The sequence below is a fragment of the Cephus cinctus genome, unplaced genomic scaffold (assembly GCF_000341935.2).
Source record: "Cephus cinctus unplaced genomic scaffold, Ccin1 Ccin1_scaffold0661, whole genome shotgun sequence".
Classification (NCBI taxonomy): Eukaryota; Metazoa; Arthropoda; class Insecta; order Hymenoptera; family Cephidae; genus Cephus; species Cephus cinctus.
In genome coordinates this window covers 26,702-50,143 of record NW_014333290.1, presented here as the reverse complement: position 1 = coordinate 50,143, position 23,442 = coordinate 26,702, and the positions used below count along the sequence as shown (strand labels likewise).

At 38.6% G+C, this 23,442-nt stretch overlaps 3 protein-coding genes across 18 annotated transcripts; 2 read left to right on the top strand and 1 right to left on the bottom strand.

The window, feature by feature from the left end:
* Positions 1-2,319: 2,319 nt before the first annotated feature.
* On the top strand, positions 2,320-10,881 carry LOC107269456 (potassium voltage-gated channel protein Shaw). 10 transcript variants are annotated; one of them, XM_025086742.1, is made up of 5 exons: positions 2,320-2,753; positions 4,527-4,885; positions 6,030-6,224; positions 6,594-7,581; positions 7,961-10,881. In XM_025086742.1, the coding sequence occupies exons 2-5, from the start codon at positions 4,559-4,561 to the stop codon at positions 8,044-8,046; spliced, it is 1,596 nt and encodes a 531-aa protein (XP_024942510.1). In that variant the 5' UTR covers positions 2,320-2,753; positions 4,527-4,558; the 3' UTR covers positions 8,047-10,881. The 10 variants fall into 10 exon arrangements, 8 of the variants coding, with proteins under 8 accessions (XP_024942510.1, XP_024942513.1, XP_024942512.1 ...); XM_025086745.1 differs by having other exon boundaries at positions 2,320-2,979; XM_025086744.1 differs by having other exon boundaries at positions 2,320-3,794.
* Positions 10,882-11,016: 135 nt separating this feature from the next.
* On the bottom strand, positions 11,017-16,106 carry LOC107269457. Of its 3 annotated transcripts, none has more exons than XM_015743320.2 (6): positions 14,492-16,106; positions 13,814-13,963; positions 12,609-12,769; positions 12,295-12,397; positions 11,814-12,223; positions 11,017-11,679 (listed from the first exon to the last, which is right to left on the bottom strand). In XM_015743320.2, the coding sequence occupies exons 1-6, from the start codon at positions 14,769-14,771 to the stop codon at positions 11,461-11,463; spliced, it is 1,323 nt and encodes a 440-aa protein (XP_015598806.1). In that variant the 5' UTR covers positions 14,772-16,106; the 3' UTR covers positions 11,017-11,460. The 3 variants fall into 3 exon arrangements, with proteins under 3 accessions (XP_015598806.1, XP_015598807.1, XP_024942514.1); XM_025086746.1 differs by having other exon boundaries at positions 11,471-11,679; positions 11,870-12,223; XM_015743321.2 differs by lacking the exon at positions 13,814-13,963.
* A 62-nt stretch (positions 16,107-16,168) lies between these two features.
* LOC107269440 (uncharacterized protein CG7065) lies at positions 16,169-23,396 on the top strand. 5 transcript variants are annotated; one of them, XM_025086738.1, is made up of 6 exons: positions 16,204-16,319; positions 17,879-18,038; positions 18,618-19,339; positions 19,519-19,616; positions 19,692-19,800; positions 19,890-22,566. In XM_025086738.1, the coding sequence occupies exons 1-6, from the start codon at positions 16,246-16,248 to the stop codon at positions 22,564-22,566; spliced, it is 3,840 nt and encodes a 1,279-aa protein (XP_024942506.1). In that variant the 5' UTR covers positions 16,204-16,245. The 5 variants fall into 5 exon arrangements, with proteins under 5 accessions (XP_015598769.1, XP_024942507.1, XP_024942506.1 ...); XM_015743283.2 differs by having other exon boundaries at positions 16,169-16,319; positions 17,926-18,038; positions 19,519-19,800; positions 19,890-23,396; XM_025086739.1 differs by having other exon boundaries at positions 16,201-16,319; positions 17,869-18,038; positions 19,519-19,800; positions 19,890-23,396.
* The last annotated feature ends 46 nt before the right edge of the window (positions 23,397-23,442 follow it).

Here is a 23,442-nt window from a genome sequence, read left to right as displayed (position 1 = left end):
TCAAGAAAGAGTATAAAGGAGTAACTACTATATTAGAAAAGGAACATCGTGATAGCCACGCTTGTCAAGTGTCAGCGTCACTGTTAGGTCGCTTCTTGAGTGGAGCGTGCTGCGTACATACGTAAAGTTCGACGCTGCGGCTAAAAGTTGAGGTCGCGACGGCGCAGGCGTCTCATCGACCGTCCCTTCGTTTGCTCAGGAGTACTGGCCTCACCCTCTACCCATCCCCATCGCGTTTTCGAACTGCCTTTCAACCGGTAAACCTGACGTAACGTGGCCGCGTACCTCTGTGTACGCGTCATCATAGTCTCTACTCATCCACCTCAACCCTCCATCCGTCTCTTTCCAGCACATTGGACTTGGTCAACTATTCGAGATTGATTAGTTTTTCCTTCTTCTTTTACTTCATCATCTTTTCGTCACTTTTCTTCCTGTCCCGTGACGTATCTGCCATGTCCTTCCTGCGTCCGTTCCTGCACCCCCCATACTACCCGCTCTGTCTAACCACTTGTCGTTTCTACACTTGTCTCTTGGTTGAGAGCGACGCTAGCTTTTTCCCCCTTGAAGGACTGTCCACAGACGTTAATTACTCGTAATTAATATAGGGGTTCCAAAGTGGAGACATGTTATCTTAGAAGTTTGCTGGGGATTTTAGTTTCTTTGGTTTTTCAATAATAGTACGCTCGGGTTACTATGCAGTGTTTAGAAATTCTAAAGGTGCTCCGAGTATGTATGCTTATGCTAAGCGATTTTGATTAACGATTATGACAATGATGATACGACTGTTTTAATTTCAAAATTTCTGGTTAGTACACTTACAAAGGTTTATTGCAATTTAAATTCAATGATCTCTAACAGATACGGATGCTGCGTCGAATCTAAACACGACCCAGTTTAGCTCATCACGTAATAGAAATCGTTTGTTTTCCCGTATCGATCTTCGAGGCTGTATTTATAATGATGATCATCATCGTCTTTTATTCACGAATTAGGTGATGGCACTGATACGCTATTAATTAATCATTCGAATTGCTGCACTGTCAGACTTATATGTGTTTACTGTACGAAACAAGATGGGAAATTTTGTTGAAACTGCAGGGGAATTATATAATAACTGCAGTTCGGAATTAGCTGATGCGTGTTTACTATTATGTACGGATCGATAATTATATTTTAATGATGTTGGATAGTCTTGACATATAACAACGGCTTAACACTTTATTGATCCGAAGGAGTTTTGCACGCTCCAGAAGTTCGAAAGTCTTAAAGAAATTCCATGGTAATTCGAAATACCTAAGAGGCAAGTACATAAACCTGTTTAAATTATTCCGCATGGTTGGGATGTCATTTTCGCAAATAATATTTGACTGGCAAGAGAAGATAGTATCTTTTGAATATTTACAGAAAATTAAGCTAGATAGAAATCTCTGAACAAGCGACTAGCCTTAGAGAGAATTTGATGTTGAATAGAAGGAAAATTAATTAGTTGCTAAAATACATGAAACATTTTATCGATTTAGCGCGTCTGTGTTTAATTATTATGTGCCTGAGATATTTGAATACTCGTCTCGTAACCTGAAGAAAATGGTAGACAATATTTTTTTGAATTTCGGGAGATTAGAAGAGAAATAGCTAGTAACAAATGGTTGATCGAAGACGAGAGAGACGAATGAAATATGGCGTCAATCGAAAGCAGAAATATTCGCTTAAGATAAAGGAAGGAGGCAACACATGAATCACTTAAAAAAGAAAGCATAAAAGCGAATTTATTGTAAAATTGAAATATCCAGAAATACACATATGAATCACTTAAAAAGGAAAAGATAACAGTGAATTCATCGTAAAATTGAAAGATTCAAAAATACCGTATATTTGATACTATCATTACTTTTTTTCAGACTAACCATGAATACCTGTCGAATGAAATGCTTTGATAGGTCACTGATCATTAAACTGATTATTCAGTAATTATAATGACATTTAAAGCGGAAATATCTTGCAATTCGTCGGAAATGTCACTGAACTCATCCTACAGGCATAAATCAATGAGAACTTCAATATAGTCGGACGATATATATAAAATGATCGAGAAGTTCATACAAAGTAAAGAAAAAAGGTTTATGCCAAAGGCGACCTCAGAACTGGCAAGGTACGTTAGCGAGTATTGAAAAGGACCAGCGTGTAAGGAATGATTGGAGAGACGATTTGAGTAAAGAGGGCAAGAGGTGGTGCGAGAGGAGAGAAGTGTATCGCCGACGTTGACGTCGTCGTTGACGCTAGTGAGTTTGCGCTCTTCGTCCTCTGCCCCCGGCGTCTCTTTCACTCGGGGTCAGTTCAGTCTGCGCTCAACCGGAGGCCGCGTCGCGTCTCCACCTAGACCAGCCATCATCACCATCATCAGCACCACCGCCTCTCCTTGGACGTGCCTATCCTCCCCTCGTGATCCTGTGTCGTTCTCTCTTGCTCGCGTTATCAGTACCCCCGAATGGGACACTTAGTGGACGATAATCAGGAAGGATGATACCCAATCAGCTATAAACGAGGCATCGCGACGTCTTCCTCTTCTTTGACGCCGCGTATTGGCCGCCACTACGTGCCTGGATCGTACGGGATCTCGGGAACGATTAAAGCCGGTACTCTGACCTGGTGGAGGTCTCGTGCCGTGCCGACCTCAAGGAAGAAATCTCGAAATGGAGAAGAGCCAGAACCGCTGAGATGTCGCGGAGGATTCGTGAGACATGAAAGAGACAAGGGTGGGTGACGTGCCTTGAGAATCCCTTTCATCCCTGCCTTTGATCTACTTCTTTGGCTTTCAAGCATAGATTCGTTATTGGATAAATATGGTTCCTGGTGGAAGACACCGTTATCGTTTATCCTGGTGATTGTTCCAGTAATTTTTAACGGCAGTGTCCTGTGTATCTGCTACCTGCACAATATTCAAATTCTGGTCTTGTTCGTAAATATGCCACAAAACCGAAAGTACATAACATATTTTTTAATACTTTATATTAACTTATAATTTTTCTATTTCTCAATCAATTCTTTGTTATCCTGCGCTGCTTGTCGTTACCGTAGCCTATATATTCAGCGTCTGACACGTTAACCACCCCCAATTTTTTCTTCTTTATGGTGGTAATACGATCTTGACGCCACGGGGCAAACTCAATATTAATAGACACTAGAATATTCTATATTAAACCTTCATTTTTCCTTCTATACCTGTTCGACGTTCGCGTGCTACGTTAGACCATATTGCTCTATGGTTTTTTTTCTGGCCTCTGATCACCCTAACCTATATTCGCCCTACTTTCGGGACTGAACTTGCAATATTATTACTTCATATATGAGGGTTAGCAAGGCAATTCCTGTTTTCTATACCTATACCCTTTTGTCCCTCCGACCGTTACTAGGGGTGCGTGTTCCTTTCTTGAATTCCTCGAAAATACATTGTTTACTCACGACTACGAAACTGTGAATCGCACGAATATCGTGACAGTGGAAGTCAACCGTAACTCCATATATTACATCTAATAGTGAACAATCCTTTCGACCCAGGACTGTTTACATCTTAACCTCTCACACCCTTCCGACAGACGTCGCCTTCCATGGTTTCTTCTTTTCCACCACTTCTTTCTTCTCCTACGGTGTCGTCGCGACGCTAATCCAGCTGATCAATTGGCACAAGTGTCACGGAAATCACGATGATAGTGTGCTTATCGGTAGACCTTGCGTGCGTGCACGCAGCCTATCGATTCTCGCGGCTGGCCTGCACGATGTGTGACGTCACCGGGGGGGTGAGCAGATACCGTTTCGATCGCCACTGCGCGTTGTGCTCCATGTTGAATCGCAAAAATGTACTTTTTCACGTTATATCGACAAATCTAATGTACTTTTTAGATCAGTGAAATAATTATTGTAAATCACTATTACGCGCGAAGATAGTTTTTAATAAAAAATTTTCCTTTAGCGGTGATATTAAAAATGATGAAATTGCTTTAATTTTTTCTTATGGGTTTTTTTTTCTGACGACCATGCGTAAATTTAGCTTAATGAAAAAGTATCGGAATACTATTCGACATAGTAAAGACATATTTGGTAACAATCCAATGAATAATGGAAGCTGTTTATTGGCTATATTGCTAGGACGCCTTGCTATTTCGGTATTGGTCAAGGATTATTGGATAGACAGAACGAAGTTTCGGAATTTCCTGAGAAGTCGCTGTGTACTTAAGGGGGAGGATGGTATCGTGGGATGGGAACTGTAGGGTTCGTAAGATAAAAGGGAACGCAGATGGAGCTAACCTAGGAAAGTAGCGGCACGAAAAGAGTCCGAGACTGAGAAAGCGTTTACGCGGTATGAAATATTCAAGGGTTGTTTCCACGTAGACACAAGAGACACAAGCGATCCATCTTCACTTTCCAGGATGAAGAATTGAATTTTTTAGAAGACGAAATCGTCATCCCGATGTTACCGAGTACATCGAGAGTTGAAAAGTCCGCATTCACCGCAGCTATTATTGTTCCAGTTGGGGCCAACGGTAGCAGAGCCGTGGTCAAAATGAATCTAATAAACATGGACGCGGAGAACCGCGTGGTTCTGAACGTGGGTGGTATACGGCACGAGACGTACAAAGCGACCTTGAAGAAGATCCCGGCGACAAGACTCTCACGTCTCACGGAAGCGTTGGCGAATTACGATCCCATCCTGAACGAGTACTTTTTCGATAGGCACCCTGGTGTCTTCGCCCAGGTACTCAATTACTATCGGACGGGGAAACTTCATTACCCGACCGATGTCTGCGGTCCACTATTCGAGGAGGAACTCGAATTTTGGGGTTTGGACTCCAACCAGGTGGAACCATGCTGTTGGATGACATACACACAGGTACGATATTCTAATGAGTAATTATCGTCCAGTGATTATAAAAAGCTTCCGTCCAAAAAGTTTTGACCACTAAGGACCAGTTTGGTTCGGTTCGATCACATCGTCACCAGTCGGTTAGCTAGTAATCTAGCTCGGGATTCCTTATTAACGAACAAATTCTGACCTGAAATCACGTTTATTATCAATTTCAATTTGTCGAGGGTTATACGAGATTTTATTTTAAATTTTGGTTTTATGGATAACTTATCGTTTTCCTTTGGACTATTCATTACGGACCCCGATACTAGGTTCTAAATTCCCAAACTTCAACTGGTATAACGTGATCCGACATTGGTTGTAATTAGATTTTAATTAGAGTCAGAGTTTAATTAGTATACGGAATGAAGTAGGTAGTCATTGATTCTTCCCCTGGGTATATATTAGCATATCAGAAGACGATGTTTGGTAAGCGACTGATATCTCGGCAGATTACTTCTTTCAAAGATTCACGCAGTCAATGTACTTGACCGAATCTACGTGAATTGTCTTTGTCCTTGGACCATGAGGACGATCTTGATCTGATCTAATTTTCTAAGGTAAACTTATTTTATTTCCTCCAGCGAACTGTGGTCTGGCAGGTTGTCTTCCACACACGCAGTGCCCATTTTATCGATTGCTCGTTCCAGAAAGAAAATAGATCAGGGCTTGCAAACGTTCTTATTTCTTACGTCACGCAAACTTGTTAATTGTTAATAATTAAAGGGCGCTGAGTCACTTGTTTGTGCATTGACAATCAATTTGGATGGTTCAGTGATTCTTGGAAGATGAACATAAATGAGTACAGATTTTGTATTTTTTTTTATATCAAGGATCGTCGAGAGTGAAATAAATTGACATTTGCTTCCTTTCTTTCTATTATCTTTTTTTCCTTCTGTATTTCATAGCTCGTATCTGAAGTTTTAACTATACCAAAGCGTGATGCATGATGAATGTCTGAATCTGGTTCAAAGGTCCTTGCAGTTCCTAGGAGGTTCGATTAACCCAGGGGTGGCAAGGAATCTTCAAAGGAGCCAGATATGAATATTGTAACTTCTTTTGCGAACCACTTTCTAGTCCCTCTGGACTAGGGCCAGAATTGTATGTTAATCGTCATTTTTATTCCTAGCACCGAGACACGCAAGAGACCTTAGCGGTTTTAGACAGACTCGACTTGGATACAGAAAAGCCAAGCGATGAAGAATTGGCTAGAAAATTTGGATTCGAGGAGGCCTACTACGACGGTTCGTTATCCTGGTGGCAGAAGCTTAAACCACAAATGTGGTCCTTGTTCGATGAACCGTACTCCTCGAATGCTGCCAAGGTTCGTTCAATTGTATTACGCTGACAAGCGAATAATACAGGCAATTTTTAATCTACAAATTCCCAATTTAATTTTTGCAAACAAGTATGTATAATAAGTAAACAAATAAATTTTGCAGTAATCGCAAAATATTTGATAGAGCTATAATATATATTTTCCTTGTACGTCAAATTAAATTTTACATTATATATTCTAAGTTGTGCTGTGGATTAAAAATTAATTGAATTGAGTAATTTTTGTTCAAATAACTTTAACGACATCTTATCTCACTAGCATTGTGAAGTACAGACGTCTTAAAATAATCTAGTAATAATCCTGGTATAACCCGTAAGGGAAACTTAACCAACTGTTTCTCGCTGCGTTTTTCAGATAATCGGACTTGTTTCGGTCTTCTTCATCTGCGTTTCGATCCTGTCCTTCTGCCTGAAGACGCACCCGGATATGCGCGTCCCCGTTATAATAAACAAGACGGTAAAAAGCGCCAACGTTACATATTGGGCACTGGACAAGACGCACACGAACGCCCATGATGCCTTCTTCTACATCGAGTGCGTTTGCAACGCCTGGTTCACCCTGGAATTTCTAATCCGAATAATCGCAAGTCCAAATCGGTGCGAGTTCATAAAGAGCTCCGTCAATCTAATTGACATGATTGCGACCTTGAGCTTCTACATCGACCTGGCGCTCCAGAAGTTCGCCTCGCATCTTGAGAACGCCGATATCCTCGAGTTCTTCAGCATCATCAGGATCATGCGGCTGTTCAAGCTGACCCGACACTCCTCAGGCTTGAAGATTCTCATCCAGACCTTCCGAGCCTCCGCCAAGGAGCTCACCCTCCTAGTGTTCTTTTTAGTACTCGGCATCGTCATCTTCGCCAGTCTCGTATATTATGCGGAGCGTATCCAATACAATCCGAAGAACGACTTCAAGAGCATACCACTGGGTCTATGGTGGGCCTTGGTAACCATGACCACCGTCGGCTATGGGGACATGGTGCCGAAGACTTACGTGGGAATGTTCGTGGGTGCCCTTTGCGCCCTAGCTGGTGTCCTAACAATCGCCCTGCCGGTGCCCGTGATCGTCAGCAACTTTGCGATGTATTACAGTCACACGCAGGCGCGAGCGAAGCTTCCGAAGAAGAGACGTCGAGTGCTTCCGGTGGAGCAACCCCGGGTCAGAGCACTCGGGGCCCCGGGGGTCGGTGGGCCTGGCTCTGGCCAGCCAGCTTGTGGACAGCAGGTAGCCCTCCTACCCCCGGGGGCGGGGGACTGTGGGGGTGAACCCCCTGCAGCTCAAAATAGACGTATGAACGCCATCAAGACCAACCATCCCAAGGACCCGTTTGCAGCGAAAGCAGGTAAGAGCATGCTGGAGGAATAAACACGGGCTATCGGCCATTTGGTACGTTTCATAATAATGCCATTACTAATTACGTAATTGACTTTTATATCCTTTGAATTTATATTTACCAGCAAGTCACTATTACGTGCTTTACGTAAAATTAACAAACATCCGATGCTTTCGAGGATTATTTAATTCTATAAATAAAAAGACCAATCAATTTCAAGACTTTACTGATTTCAAACTTCGCGCTTCGGCAATGCTTGCTATTTCGACACAACGCTGGCTTTATTACCGAACGTACTAAAGTTGGTCGAGGGTAAGCTAGTGTTGGTATAACGTCGGTAGAAATGGTCGATGTAAATATTCGTGTAGATTATATATCTGGCGTCTAGGAGTTAGAAGTTGGAGTCTTAGAATAGAGTACAACGATACTGATGCGCAATGCTGTAAGAAATTCCTAACCAACTCCCAACACTAGGGTGCCCTTGAAGATCGGGTGGCGCTAGGGTGTGCTTAAAGGTGGATCAGGATTATGATGATGGGTATGGAGGGTGTACAGAAGAGGGGAATCGGAATGGCTGGTCGACCGGATGGCTCTAGCTCTTCTTTTTTTTTCCCCGCTGGGTTCTAGAGGACGACTGGAGGAATTCTAACTTGCGAACCAACGGGACCAAGACAGCCGGAGGCTTGGGCTAACAGAAAATCTATACCGGATAAATCTCCACTGCCCGTGACGCGTCGAGTTCTCTTACGACTGGAAGTTGGAGAAAGAAAAAGAAAGAAGTTGGAGAGAATTAGAGATAGATAGAGAGAGAGAGAGAGAGAGAGAGAGAGAGAGAGAGAGAGAGAAGGAAAAGCAGCCTTAAAAATAAGGACGAAAGTAAGAAACCGAAAAAGTGAAAAAGAACTTCGCGAATCAGAAATGGACAAATTTTTCGCAAGGCTTCGTATAGATGAGTTTGCCTTCATCCATTGTCACTTTGTTTCTCTTCTTTCTTTTATTGCTTTTATTACTCTCTTGTTGATTTTAATTTCCACTCTCTTCTCGTTTCAAAGGCGTCCCTCACAGCTATATTTAATGAAAAAAAGCCTCGCGATTAGTTTACCCAATTCTGACGTAGAGGAAGAATCACAGGAGATGATCAGGGATACTCTCGAGATCAGGATAACTGACCCTACACTCTTGAGTATAAAGGAAACAGAAACGTTTCGATCGATCACAATCATAGTGTAGCGCCCTATGACCCCACACTGTCCCTCTCCTACACCCATCCCTTGACCAAACCTCTAATCCACTATCACACGAAAAGTCTTCGTAACGAAATCACGAATTCCTCACACGAATACGCTATCCCAAAATCCTTTAACACACCATTACTGTCCCAGTCGAATTTTGTAAAGACTGTGGTTTAAAAAAACAGATGGAGAATTCTATTGGAAACATTGTGAGCAGTATTTTATTCATCTCCCTTTTTCAGACATTTTCTAAACATTTTTTCTATATCAATTCATTCTTACTCTAATTCGTTAACGACTTTACTATCAATTAATTCGACTGCGGACTCATGTAATTAACCCTTTCACTTATTGCGCACCCTGATGCCGCCGGGACCAATCGGACGCCTCTTTCTAAAGCCCTATTAATTACATAAAATTCCTATAAACCTCATTCCTACGTGTCGTGACTGCAAAAATTATGTCATTTTTGGAATAACGGAGCTTGACAGTAAAACCTAACAATTTTAAGAAAAAAATATATTATGATCTGCCATTGGAGTGTCATGTATTTTCTATGATAAATACATTATTTACTATTTTTTTTTACTTCTCGATCATACATTCGAGGTGTCCCGTAACGAGTAAATGTAAAAAAAAGTTTTTCCTTTTTTTTACTTAAGTTCACCCCTTATAGACTTTAGGCATATCACGTGCATACAGGGATGTCAAGGACCTACAGGGATATCACATAACAGAAAGTGAATCTGAAAAAAAAATCTATTGTACAATGGGGATACGCAAGAGATCTTTCAAAAAAAAAGAAAAATTCAAAAAGTTTAAGCCAAATGAATCTGCGGTTGTTGCTACAACTGTACGGAGAAATACGTTCAATCGAAACTTACATATCCTTCCATATATACATAATTATATGTATATAACTATCTATATAAGGTTAGACAATGCCAAGCTCCATTTTTCCGATATCTTCATTATTACGATTATTTTTCTCGTCATTCCTTTATTCCTAGCCCTTCTTTACTCTATAATCAACCCCTACGACACCCTAGTGCACCTTCATGACACGTACTCTTATACATATAATATATACATGAATATATATAAATATATATATATTTAATGCTACACAAATCCAAAGACACACTAATTACAGACGATCGCACGAGAAAAACGGCGAAACCTAATTTTACACGATGACACGAATTGCCTATGATAAAATCCCATTTAAGCCGTGATATCCTATCACGATCATACGATTTAAATTGAAGCATGCGCACACGAGTAAATCCGAAGGTCGAATTCGGCAGTTTCGTCATAGCAACTGTAGATAGCGTACATGGCATGAAACCAAACGGGTTTGAAAGTTCAGATCGATAGCACACGCGAAAAACAATAGACCAAAGTATATCGCTACTGTAACAACAACAGAAATCAAGTAAAGCAAGAACAAAAATATACCATATCCGCGGCGGGCTAGCATGCACGTATGCACGATTTTATGCATCGTTTACGATCACATACATTAACAAATTCAAACATAAAGACATCGACACAAACATCAGGCTACGTACGCGAGGTCACGCATGTTATAAAAAATGAAGGAAAACAAAAAAAAAGTATGCTAGGAGACAGCCGTTACACCCTTTTCTCACGACATCCTGTAAGAGAGCAAGAAGGCTGGAAAAAGGTTTAAAAAAAAAAACAAGCGAATTAAACATAGTTGAAAAATGCCCCTTTCGATTAATCTCCGTAGTTAAGCTATCACTTTTTCTTACGACGAGGTCATTTTGATGATATTTCGGAGTTATCGTTGCCGTTGCGTATCGCCATCATTATGAAATTGTCGTCACGATTTAATTATAATTACGTCGCCTTGTCTGTGGCTGCGAATTTATTATGATTACTATTAATCTCGTTATTAAATGCTCGGATGTTAAAGGACCTGGCTGATGAGTCATTAACGACGGTTACTATAAGTTATGATAAGTAAAGGTGAATTATATATTATACCGCCGGCTAAGCGCTGCGTTTACGATAAACATAGCTGGTTTGTAAATAAACTATTTGACTCTTTGAATCATTGTCTATATCATTCGTTCGCTCACCATGTTCATTGATCTCTACTATAATTATATTGATACGTCAATAATTAATTATTAAGAATGATTTTGATATACGAAATCATTCTGAACTAGGTAGGTTGTCCTTTTACATTTTATACACGTAACATAGATATTGTACAGTGACAAAGATGGATTTTTATGAAAATACGTAAATATTCGAGAATTAATGTGTTAATCGTAGAGATAACTGCGTTTCTATTAACACAAACGAAATATCAATTGGTGTAATATTAATAGTAACAGTTAGCAACTTTTATAAGAATTATCAAGAAATAAGTTATTATTTTCTGGCAATTCTAATGCTGCTATATTACACGAGAAACACGATTAATCACAGCAGTGCAATAGTCGTATACATTCTTTTCTGAGAATATAACTATTACGTTATTGTCATATATCTTACAGAAATGATGTATATAGTATAGTGTTATGTAATTGCCAAATATTTTCAATATTTAACAATGACTCGGTCATCCTAACTAACCGTTTGTCAATCCGTATCAGCAAATCCAGATTTCACAAATAAATCTATTTCAAGGACTGCAAGGTAATTGTTCGTAACTCAAGCACATTCCGGCATTATTTTCCGGCGAAATTCCGGTGTCTTCGCCGGGTCCAAAAGCCACCCTGATATGAAAGGGTGTTGCCGAAGTTTCCACTCGACAACTTCCATCTTCGTCAACCTCAGTTGGACTACACAATGAACTCCCACAGTGTTCGAGATTGCAGATACCAGCACCGTCGTTTCCGGGCTGCAAAAATACATTAGAAAATCACGTAGATAATGTCGACACGAAATCACTATGCAAATTTATTAAAAATAATTCAATCTTTAAACTGGTTCAAGTTTAGACTGAAAGAATTTGATAATTGTATGACGGCGTACCGTTATGAATTCTTCAAAATCACAAGGTATCAAAACTCTATCCCGACAACGCTTACTGGCAGTATCAGGCTCTGGTCCTGTTCCTGATCCTTCGCTCTGATCATTATCATCAACTCTCGGTGGACCAATTCTGAAGGAGTCAGCAGTACAAGGAGTGTACGATATACTGCACATTCCTTGGGCCTGACGTACGCATAAGAGATGATCATGCTCAGCTAGAAATCGGCCGTTAGGGAGATAATTTAGAGTTTTCAGAACACCGCTTGGACTTTCAAAATATTGTAGACATCCTGCAGGGGCACGTTGCTCAAATCCCAGTTGGCTTACTCGGATTTCCCACATTCGAGATTGATAAGTGTTTGGCAATCGGAAATCCAGACTCATTAATCCATCCGTGACGTCCATATAAACTGAAAATAAATTTTAACAGATTCTTATATTCATAGATATATGTTAGTTCATTTTCATTTTTTATACTTACTGTGCTGCCCACTGTTCCATCCACATAATTGAAAAGTTTTGTTCCCTGTTATAACTTCCATTCTATCTTGGTCGCATACTCCTGTCCTACGATTTGGCTGACCCTGTTGTAATGAACAATTATTATTTATTACATAGGATCCTGACGTGAAAATCTAGAACGTCTAATGGAAATAATACATTTAAAAGTTATTCTTGGCAAATATGAATCTTAAACGTGCCATTGGAGCAAACGAAACGTTACTCACTGGCCTTTTAAATTTAATTTAACATTGTTTATCCTTAGCTTAACATTCATAATATATATTAACTTACGATATTAAAATGTAAGAAGTCGATCCTCAATTGGCTTACTTGAGGCTCAACCTTTTTAATAGCGATGGAACAGTTCATAGGTTGGTCAATCAGATTCGGAAATCCTGGATTAGTGACGTATGTCAAATTATTCTGGATCTCACCTCCACAGCTGGTAGTGACTACAATGAAAGCGATAATAACGGTACAGAATTATGAGTTTAATTCTGACCTGATTTTGCTTCGGGGAGGTCAAGAGGGATCGAGAAGCACGAAAGGCATCCTGGATCAGTTCGGAGTTGAAATCCTGATAACGAGTTCCCATTGAGGTATTCAACCTATTCGGGATCCCCAAGTTCCATTCACTCATCCCTCGAAGAATGTTTGCACGAGTCCCACCGTAAAATATTGAGGAAACTTAAAGACGACCAGTTAAGGATGAATTTATTTTAAAAATTTGCACTCGGAAAATGTATACGTTTCTGTGTTGAATTTCATAAAAATTTAAGGAACGATTTCGGCTATCACACGATATAAATTCACGGATCTTTATAGCTACCCGAAACACACGGCCCTGATGCGGATCCAGTTTCCATCGCGTAACTTCTTCCACGCAATGTGGGACGCGGATACCGAAAGGCTACTAACTAACTGTACCTCAAGGAGCCGTTTCATTCGAATCCACTGTTTTTCATTTGAGCGATTCGGCGAACAATTTACTTTTTTTTTATTCTACATGATACTGTAAGATTCCACATAGATTTATGATCAAATACGACTATATAACGAAGGGCAAAAAAGAAAATTAATAATCTTCAATTAGTCAGCTTATGGACCTTATAGACCTTAACTAACTATATCATTATTAATTATATCGTTAGATTCTTGCTTGATTGAAGTGTTTATATCATAATGTATATTTCAAACTACAACATTGTAATGTTAATATAGCGTCATGCAAATTCTGTTAGTTTTTATATCCAATCTTATCAAGATGCAACATCAAATTTTATGCAGGCTATGTTTTTATGTAAAGGCCTTCGTGATTGAACGCCTCTGTAATATATATATATGTATATACAATAATATATATATATATATATATATTTATATACATATATATATATATATATCTTGGAATATACGTAATACTGACTAATTCCCTATGTAAGGTTATCTTCTTGCTCTTTATTAAAAATACATTGTTTAAATTAAAGTATACCTACATATACAACAAACCCCAAATCCCAACGCGCAAGGCCCATGAGACGTGCCGTGTTGAATGCGGCACTCGTACGTGTTCATGCATATTCCTTTTCGACGTTTGTCTAACGATAAGCACTCCTCCTCAACAGGAACAGGGAAGAAATTTAAGACTGTAAATATACAGAAACACTTTAAACGCCACAGCGGATGCTTGCCGTTGCAGGAATTCCTTTGCAAATATAGAAATGCTCTATCCAATATCACAACCACGTAAAACACTACTAAAGTAATCCCCTTAACGTGCAGTGATTAAATTTGTACACATTGCCACTCATAACAGCAGAGAATTCTGACTGCAAAAGTTCGTGCATTAAGATTTGAAAGTCACATTTTAAATTTACATTGCGAAAACTTTTCGTGGAATTTTAAGAAAACATTTGCTACGAAGAAAAATTATTTTGAAAAGTTATCATGTAGTTATCACTTCGACCTGTCACAAAGGCTGTTGTCGATTATAAATACTAATGAGATATTCATTTGTGCAAGGAGTTGATATATATGTGAGAAATAATTAAAAATAATTATATATCACATAATTATAATCAATTATTTACTTCTTTATTGAAAATAATTTACAATATAAATTTATCAACAAAACTGCTACAAATTGATAAATCTGTCATTTTTTCCCCACATACCTCTGGCTTTCTGAATGGATTCGTCTTGGGAAATTACGGGGGGAGGATCTTTGATTCCTAACCAAAGTTTAAAGGACGACCATTCGTAACTAGGAACCACCAGGAGAAGTACCACGAGCCACCGCAGGGTCATGGCCGAACTGAACACCATAGACCTTCCTCTCTCAAGTTTCACGGATCTTTCGCGTCTCAAGGTCTTTGCACTGACACAGAGTATCGTGCAAACTAGGTAACAAGGTCCCACCAAGCCCCTACTCCAAGAGTTGATAGTCAGAAACATTGTATATTTTTAATTATGTACTCAAGTGAATTTCAATATATTCTCATCTCTGATGGATTTGTATTATGTCGTACTCGTTAATTTTTCGGCATATGCAGAATGAAAAGTGAACTCGACAAATTGTTCCGTTATATTTTATGCTACAGGTAAGATGATATTATAATCAACAATTCTTATAAGTCCGACAAGTTACTGTCCAATTGTCTTGCAGGAACCTATGCAATTTTTATATCTACATTTATTGATCTGTGAAAAAATGGAACAGGACCTTACAATAATTTAAATATAAAACGTGATGATCACAAGGAGAAACTGTGTATCTTTATGTATATAGGATAATATAGAATATTAATATGTGATGAGTAGAATGTATCGATGAATCCATATTTCAAGTAAGCTAGATTATATACAGGGTTATTCAAGAAGTTTGCACCAACTGAAAGTATTTTAAAATACAAATCGAATGAATGGAATAACTTCAACTGAAACGATATTATAGGTTACCCATAATGGACCGTATAAACAATGATAGTGAAAAATAATCAAAAAGAAGAAATCATTCTTGATAAATTGACTGATCAAATATAAGACACAATTATAAACACGAAAATAATAAAAATAAAAGTAAAAGAATTTTTCATTCATAGTGCATGGAGTTTATTCCTCAATCGTACTATAAATTTATAGCTTGCTCGAATTTAAGTATTGTTGTACCATTGGTCATTTTGAAAACTTTCTCTTGGAGCCAACCAATAATTAGTCGGGAAGAATTCTCAAGAACCAATGCTTGAATTAGAAATGGCATCAGTGATAAAAACATATACTTGGCAATATTCATTATAGTGCATATACTTTATTAAATGCATACAAAAACTCTAGAAACGGCATATAATAAGAATAATAAAATATTTGCTATATTTTGCATCCATTGCCTATATAAAGTTTATCATTGAGTATGGACATTTTTCTCGCCGGAATATTAGGCCACAACCTTATATATGCGCTGAAACACAAGACTTTGGTTAGTAGAAAATTATGAATTTTCTTCTGCCATCTGATATCCACCAATCCAAACTACTACAATCAAGCGCTGGCGCTTATATGAGTATCTAATCTTACACGGAACAATAACTGCTTTATAATGATTACATTATACGATATATGAAAAAGCAAATGAAACTTTTCTTTTTGCAGTATTGCACTCTGTTTAAAAATAAATTATATGTAGTACAGCCAGCGTCATTAATGGCTATTATTGTCTCTCTCTCCCATTCTTGTATTTTAAATATGTAAACTCAGTCGGTATATCCAGGCATTAATGATGCTGAGTGTACAAAGCGGTAAACGCAAATGGTTTCTGTCGATAAAACAGTGCCAGGTATGCACAAGTGAGTTTCCGATCTTGAGCCCTTATAATTTTGTATTGCATCAATGACGGAATGGTTTTCCTTGTACGTTCCTTGGTTGAGCTCTAATGCAAGCTACTTTAAGAAATACAATAAAGGTCACAACGCGTAACCTTTCGCAAAATTTTGCATCGGCTTTTAGGTAAGTGCAACAACGTGTTTATCTAATACTTAAAAATTGTAATGTAATGCGAACAAGATAACTGTACTACCGCAGGTGCAATTTTCGAGATATTTCACGCGGATGAAGGACGCAACATATAAATTTTCTGAAATCTTGTTTGCGTCCAAATATTTGCGGTATTGGCGATCGTATTGACCCTTTTGTCGTGTTATCGATCGTTCAATTCGCCAATTTTTATTTACACGATATTTTTATCCCATTGTCAATGTTAACCAATGTTCCGAAATAAGAGTGGCCAATTCTGCCTCAAGCAATGCTTAGTAGTTTTATGATCAATTATCTCTTTGCAATAAAAAGTCGCAAAATCTTATTGAGAAAGACTTGTTAATTGTTATTCGATGACACAGTGCATAATGAATTGATATTCCTATGTATCTTTTACCCCAAAAAATCATTGAATATTTGGGCATTGTGATCCGCATAATAATATATTATTTGTGTTGAAAAATTGTAAGAATTCTTATACAAAATCATTGCTTTCATTGATGTAAACAGTACTATCATTAATCACCGATTGGTGAGGAAATAGTATGCTATGTGCTAAAAGAAATGATAAAATATAACAGGTTGTTTGGTCAATGTGATTTTGAAAGATAACTTCATGCTACATCATATTTTTTTAATTCTCAATTGTATAGTATATATTTGCTATTATTAATAATGGGGATCATAATAATTTATTAATATTCATACTTAAACACATTGGTGATTCTGTTGTTCACACCAAATTCTGTTGTTCAGAAGAAAAAGTTTGTTTTGGCCCTAGTCACACCGTTACGATAACTAAAATTGTCAAAATACAATGTATTTTGTTGTTAGACTTTGTTTGTATGTTTGGCAAACATAAAAGTTGTCCTTGCGTGAAGTGGGATTATCATAATTTTGTGCCAGTGGAGATCAATGATATTGATTTTGAGTTTTTGTGAAACTAGTGTTTATGCAAGTAAAATTATACATAAAAAATAATATTTTACAGTCACTCGGTAAGTAGCTGGAATATTTAATATATTCCAGCACATATGAATAATGTCAGTAGTAGCATTAATTAAAAGACAACCCCTGATTTAACTAATATAATTTATATTACCTGTATACAAGAACTGTTTCCATGTTTATTGATTTCAAAACATATTAACGTAATGCAATAAATTCAAAACTTATATAACAGGAATGAATTATCCATAATTATAATAAAACTTATATAGTATATCCAAATTTATATTACCACTGGTTGAATATATCCCATATAATTCTTCCATTTAAAAATACTTTATTAAGCTCTTGGTTAAACCAAATGTGGTTTGGTTCCAAAATTGCAGCTTGTATCTTATAAATTTAAGGAGAAAAGCAAAGCTCAATTAGGATCCTTTTACTGTTCATGTATGAATAGACAATGATAGAATGCAAGTGATAAGATGGTAAGTAAATGGCAAATCTGTGGATTAACAGTGTGGTTTAAGAAATTTCAAAATGCGGAGAAAGCTAAAAATTCAATAATGATCATAAGACGGAGGAAGTGATGGGTTATGTGGTTCGCTTCCTCATTACAATTGGGTGCTTTCAGAACATCATTGGAAGAGATATTCTGCTTTTGGAGGAATCATGCAGACGAACTTCGACGATCTCGATATCGAGGGACGTAACCCTTCCCGTCTATCCGAAGAGGAACGGGAAAAGGTAACAGTTGTGAGCCAAAAGCATAAGTATGCCATAAAACTTTCATATTATAATTACCATACGATAGTGTTAACCAGTGAACTATTAGTGTGTACGCCGATTTACAAATAAATAAACGATGCGAAATTAGTATCGTTCTCCTCGCTTTTAAAGAGAATCCAAGAAAGAAAGAAAGAGCTAGAAGCTTTTTCAAATTGTGAGGGTCTAATTTATATTAATAAGTGTAGTACACCATACATAGTATGATGTATTACAGTGTCCAGTGTTTGGTGCCGTGGTGGAATTATGTTGGAGCAGCCATGGTTATGAGGGGTGGAAAAGAAAGAAAAATAGTGCGATGATAAAGCCGAGGATGGTTCCAACTCAACGATAACGAGTCGACTTCGCGTATCCCAGAACATCTATTTTTGGAAATTCGTTAGGTGGTCTTCACGACGGTCGTTATTTCTCATTATTCATTTAATGAGACTAGCATGTAACGTTTACGTCGAGGCCTAACGAAAATCTTGTATGTTGTTTGGGAGATGCGAATCATCTTAAACTCGTTCGTTTGCTCTATACGTATCCTATTTTCAACAGGAAGAGCACGACCGAAAGCGCTTGATGCGAAGCAGTGTTACGGCTGAAGATGGAACATTGAGACCAGTGTATTCTCATACGGATGATGGCGACATATGGTGTCACATATGCAACATAGCGCTCTTTGGCTCCCACAAGTTGATCAGCCACAACTCATGCAATCGGCACAAGATAAAGTTAGATGAATGGCCCTATCCAGTTTTGTTATGGTCGAAGCGGTCAGACATCGCGAAAAAGACGGCACCGGCCCCAGCTGTAGCCATTCCGGACGTTCTGGCTCCAGGAGAACCTGTCCCACCGGGAATGGAGGATCAGTTGACCAGGACGACGGCCATTCAAGTGAGCCTGGATCGTCACAGAAGCTCGCCCTTGGTCGGCTTGGAATACCTCCTTGAACTGGTTGATAATGACTCCTGCGAGCCAAGCTACACTTGTGTTTTGTGTGATAAGCGCGGTGATCCTCGTACAGTCATGGCGCATATTACGAGTTACAACCATCGCGTTACGTACCTGAACCGGCACTTTCCGACAATATCGCGTGCCATCACCGAATTGCCACGAACCCCGAACTTCAAACGTGGCGCTAATGAAATATCCGTTAGCGTCGCGAGAAAGATTGAAGAGCATTTCGGCAGATTGCAACCTCAGTTGGTGGATAAAAATCAATTTGAGAAAAACAAAATGCAGTATATCAAAAGAGTCTATCAGGATTTTCATTTTAGGTATGTTGGATTATGTGAAGCTCATTTGAAATTTTAATAATAACAATATTTATCATCGCCTATCGGCATGTTATTTTCTTTTTACTGATGTATCAAATTTTTCGAATGTCGGTGATACTCATAGCCCATATAATGTTTCATCTTTTCCATATATAATTATGGCTGTTTCCTACGTGCAGAGAAACACCTGAGTTAACGTTTATGGAAGTTTACGATATGCGATGGGTTACGGACTTTGAAGAGAAGATGGCTGAAATGGCTGGTGGGTCGAAAAAAGGTGAGTATAATAATTTGGTAATGCTTCCATATGAAAGTCATCTCTATCTTGATTTATCTGGAATTTTGCGTGAAGACGCACCAGACATCGAAGAAAAACACGAAGAGAAGTTCAAGAAAGACGAGAAGAAGTTAGAAAAGTCCCTGTCCAAATCGATCCCGCCGAAACCAGAAGTGAATAAATCGTAAGTCCATCATTGAACTCTATAAAATAAAAGAAACAATAGCATTTTACAGTAACATAATTTCACATTAAAACAACGATACTTCCTAGGACATTCAAAATACGTATTCTCACCAAGGACATGCGCGGCATGGAAAAATCTGAAGAAAAGCAAAAAAAGTCACCAGTACGACCATCGGATGACGTAAAATCGTTGTCCTCCTTGTCAAGTATTTCAAGCAGTCCATCACCATCGCGGTCTAGGTCTCGTTCACCCAGTAGAAGTAGAAAAGGCAGTTCCGCCGATAAAAGCAGCAGATATCGTTATAAACCGCGATATTCCCGAGATCGTTCCCGTTCCCGTTCGCTGGAGCCGCTCAAGGAACGCGACAAATGGGAGAAATATAGGGATCAGATAAGACGTGCTGAAGAGACCCTCGATCGCGCTCTGAAATTCCATGAGAAGAATCCTGAAAAGCATCCCTCCTATCCGGACGAGTGGAAAAAATTCTGGAACAGAAGGTATAAGGAACTTCAAGCAGAAGGTAAGGATCCGAGTAAGCATGACTTTAAACCCGAATGGATCGAGTTTTGGAATAAAAGAATGCGAGAGCTTCATAACGAACAGCTACAACTACGGAAGGAAGAGATTAGAAAGAGATTAGAACTTCCGGAGGATAAACCTCCAGAGAAGTGGACGTCTGCTAGTAAACGGGACCGGTCCCCGCCTATCAAGCGAAGTAGACATCGGGACAGTGATGATGACGTTGAATACGTAGGAACGAAGACTGTCAAGCCTGATTATCATGAGAGACATGAGATACGCGAAAGGGATTATGGGTATTATCGTGGAAGAGGGGGAAATATGTATAGGAGTTATTATCCACGAGGTGTTCCAAGACCACGACATTATTCCGGCTCATACAGTATGAAGGACAAGTCTCCTTCACCGCCAAAGGAAGACGTTCTTTCAGAAGACTTAGAGATCGTAGGACTTTTGAGACTGCTAACTGCATTAGAGGGGCAACTTGGTTCTCTGGGGCCAAGGATAGTATCCCTACTTTCCAGAGCGTTGGCAGCTGAGAAGGTGAAACCAAATTCAGCTGAGGAATTGTTGTACGATGAAGAAGTAAATGTGCTTTTTGAGACTGTTAAAGAGAAATTAAAAGGTCAGTTGTTTGCTGGCATGATTGAAAAAATGGCTATTACACCAACCAAAACCGCCGTGCAGAATATTGCACAACTTCTGCACAAAGCAGCAGAGAATAAGAGAAAAATGGAAGAAGAGAAAAAGAAGCAACAAGAACTCGCAGAAATGTCAAAATCCATGTCTTACATTAGTAGATCTGTATTTTCAAGAACCATTGATGTAAATCCGATAAAATCAGAACCTGTGAGTGTACCTGGTGTTGGATCTGTAGATAAGGTCGCAATAGCTCAACAAATAGCTGCTGCTCTAGTAGCTCAAGGTAGAAGCAATGTTTCTCAAGATGAGTTAGAAACTCTAATCAATGCAGTAGTAGGAATGGCAGAAGCATCTAAACACAGTGATAAACCGGTTACAACAGCTGATTTCGTGAAAGGACTTACTGCCGCAAATACCACACCTAAGCCAGTGGTAATTCCAAAACCAGTGGCAGTGCTTGATAATACAGAATTACAAGCAGCTAGAATGGAAACTCTCTCGGATATGGATCTCAAGATGCTCTTACAGAATTTCAAAGAATTAGGAACAGACGAGCAGCACGGTCTAATTAATTTTCTGAAAAAAATTGAAGCTACCGATCCAGCCAGAGTTGAGAAGCTTCGAGGATTCGTCAATCTGGGCACTGCTATACCATATCGAACCAAGTCGGAATCGCCGGTTCCTGAACTGGAAGAAATACCAAGAGCCGGTAGAAGTAGTTCACCCTTTTCTACCAGAAAAGGTGGTCAGAATCCACCTGATGATGAGAACAAGTGGAAACCGAAGTTGGATATGTTTGCGGACGAGGATGAAGAAGAGCAAAGAAAGGAACTTGAAAAATCAAAACCCAAGATCGATCTCTCTGATGATGACGATGATTACACATTCGAAGACATTTACAAGGCTGCTGATAAAAATGTAAGTGAAAGGGAAAAGGCGAAAAAGAAATCCCGTTCTTACTCCAGATCCAGATCACGTTCACCAAGATCCTGGTCCCATTCCAGATCCACCTCCAGATCACGTACAAAGTCCCCTACTTCAAAACCTAAGGACATCATCAAGAACAGTGATCCCAATGCTATTTTAAATGAGACTAAACGATTGATAGCTAACATCATGGGCGACCTGCCGAACAAGTATGTGCCAAAATGTCACATTACTCCAAGTCCAGTTAAGGAAGATATTGAAACTTTGAGTGGAATGCAAGCAATTCCAGATATGGGACCACCAGGATCTATAAACGTAACAATACCGAATCTTTATACTCAAGGTTATGGACAGAACCCGCAACAAACACCTCAACAAGCTCCACCGCAAATGTCCTATCAAGCAATGCCTGGACAGTTTCAAAATTATCAACCACAGCAACAAATGTTTGATAGTAATTCTGGCTACATGAATAACGGATATAACTATAATCAGGGATACTCTAATATGCCTACTCAAGGCCAATACAATCAAGCCTCTATGCCTAATCAATATCCACAGCAAGTATACGGTGGAGCACCCTATAGCGGAACTCAATCTAGTACTTCAACAACATATCCACAACAACAACAGCAACAGCAATACGGAAATTACACTCAACAACGTTTCTATTGAAGGAATATGCATAGTGTGACTTTCTATTGAAAGAAAGAACAAAATGGACAAAGTATGCGAATTCATCGGTAACCGATCTCCGTTTTAGATCGTGGAATCACATCTAGTGCTATAGTATGAATTTTCAGTCGATAACTTTTAAGGGGGTGACTTGGTTGTAAAATTTGAATTTGTCACAAGTAGCAACGATAAAGATTTCCAGGTTGAAAACTGGAAAATATTTTTGTGCAATTCCATGTGAATTGTGAAAAATTTATGAATGCTACAACATAAATTCCTCTAATGCACATAAAGGCAGATCTTTATAATAACTTTTAGTAAAAGATATTTTTTTTAATGGCTGTTCCCACAAAGACGTAATATTGTATAAAAACCATCACTCCCATCGCCCGTATTTATTTGATGAAAACTCAACAATTGAGCATTTAACGTGCGACAAGTCTTTGTCAGATAAACTTACTTTTTTTTTCCAGGTATCTACTTTAATATTATTAACCGAGAATTACATTCTGCGGGAAAGTATAAATGGAATTTTATATTGGTCTAAACTTTTGTACAAAAGCGTACTTGCTGCAGATTCATAAATAATTAATTATTAATATGCGTACTTGGCGGTTAAATAAATGTTTGAGATGTTTGAAACGTTTGGAAGCTACTAAACAGTGTACTCGTTTTTATACAATCAAACGGATGAATGACATGTATTATGTTATGTTAGACATAGATTATAAAATCCTATTACCTATTGCCTAGAATTAGGTAATATACGATATAATTTGAATGTATCATAAAAAACAGATAGATACAAATATATGAACAGATCTTTTAAATGATACGTGTAAATCAGAATCCAAAGTTCCATATCCTCCAATTTTC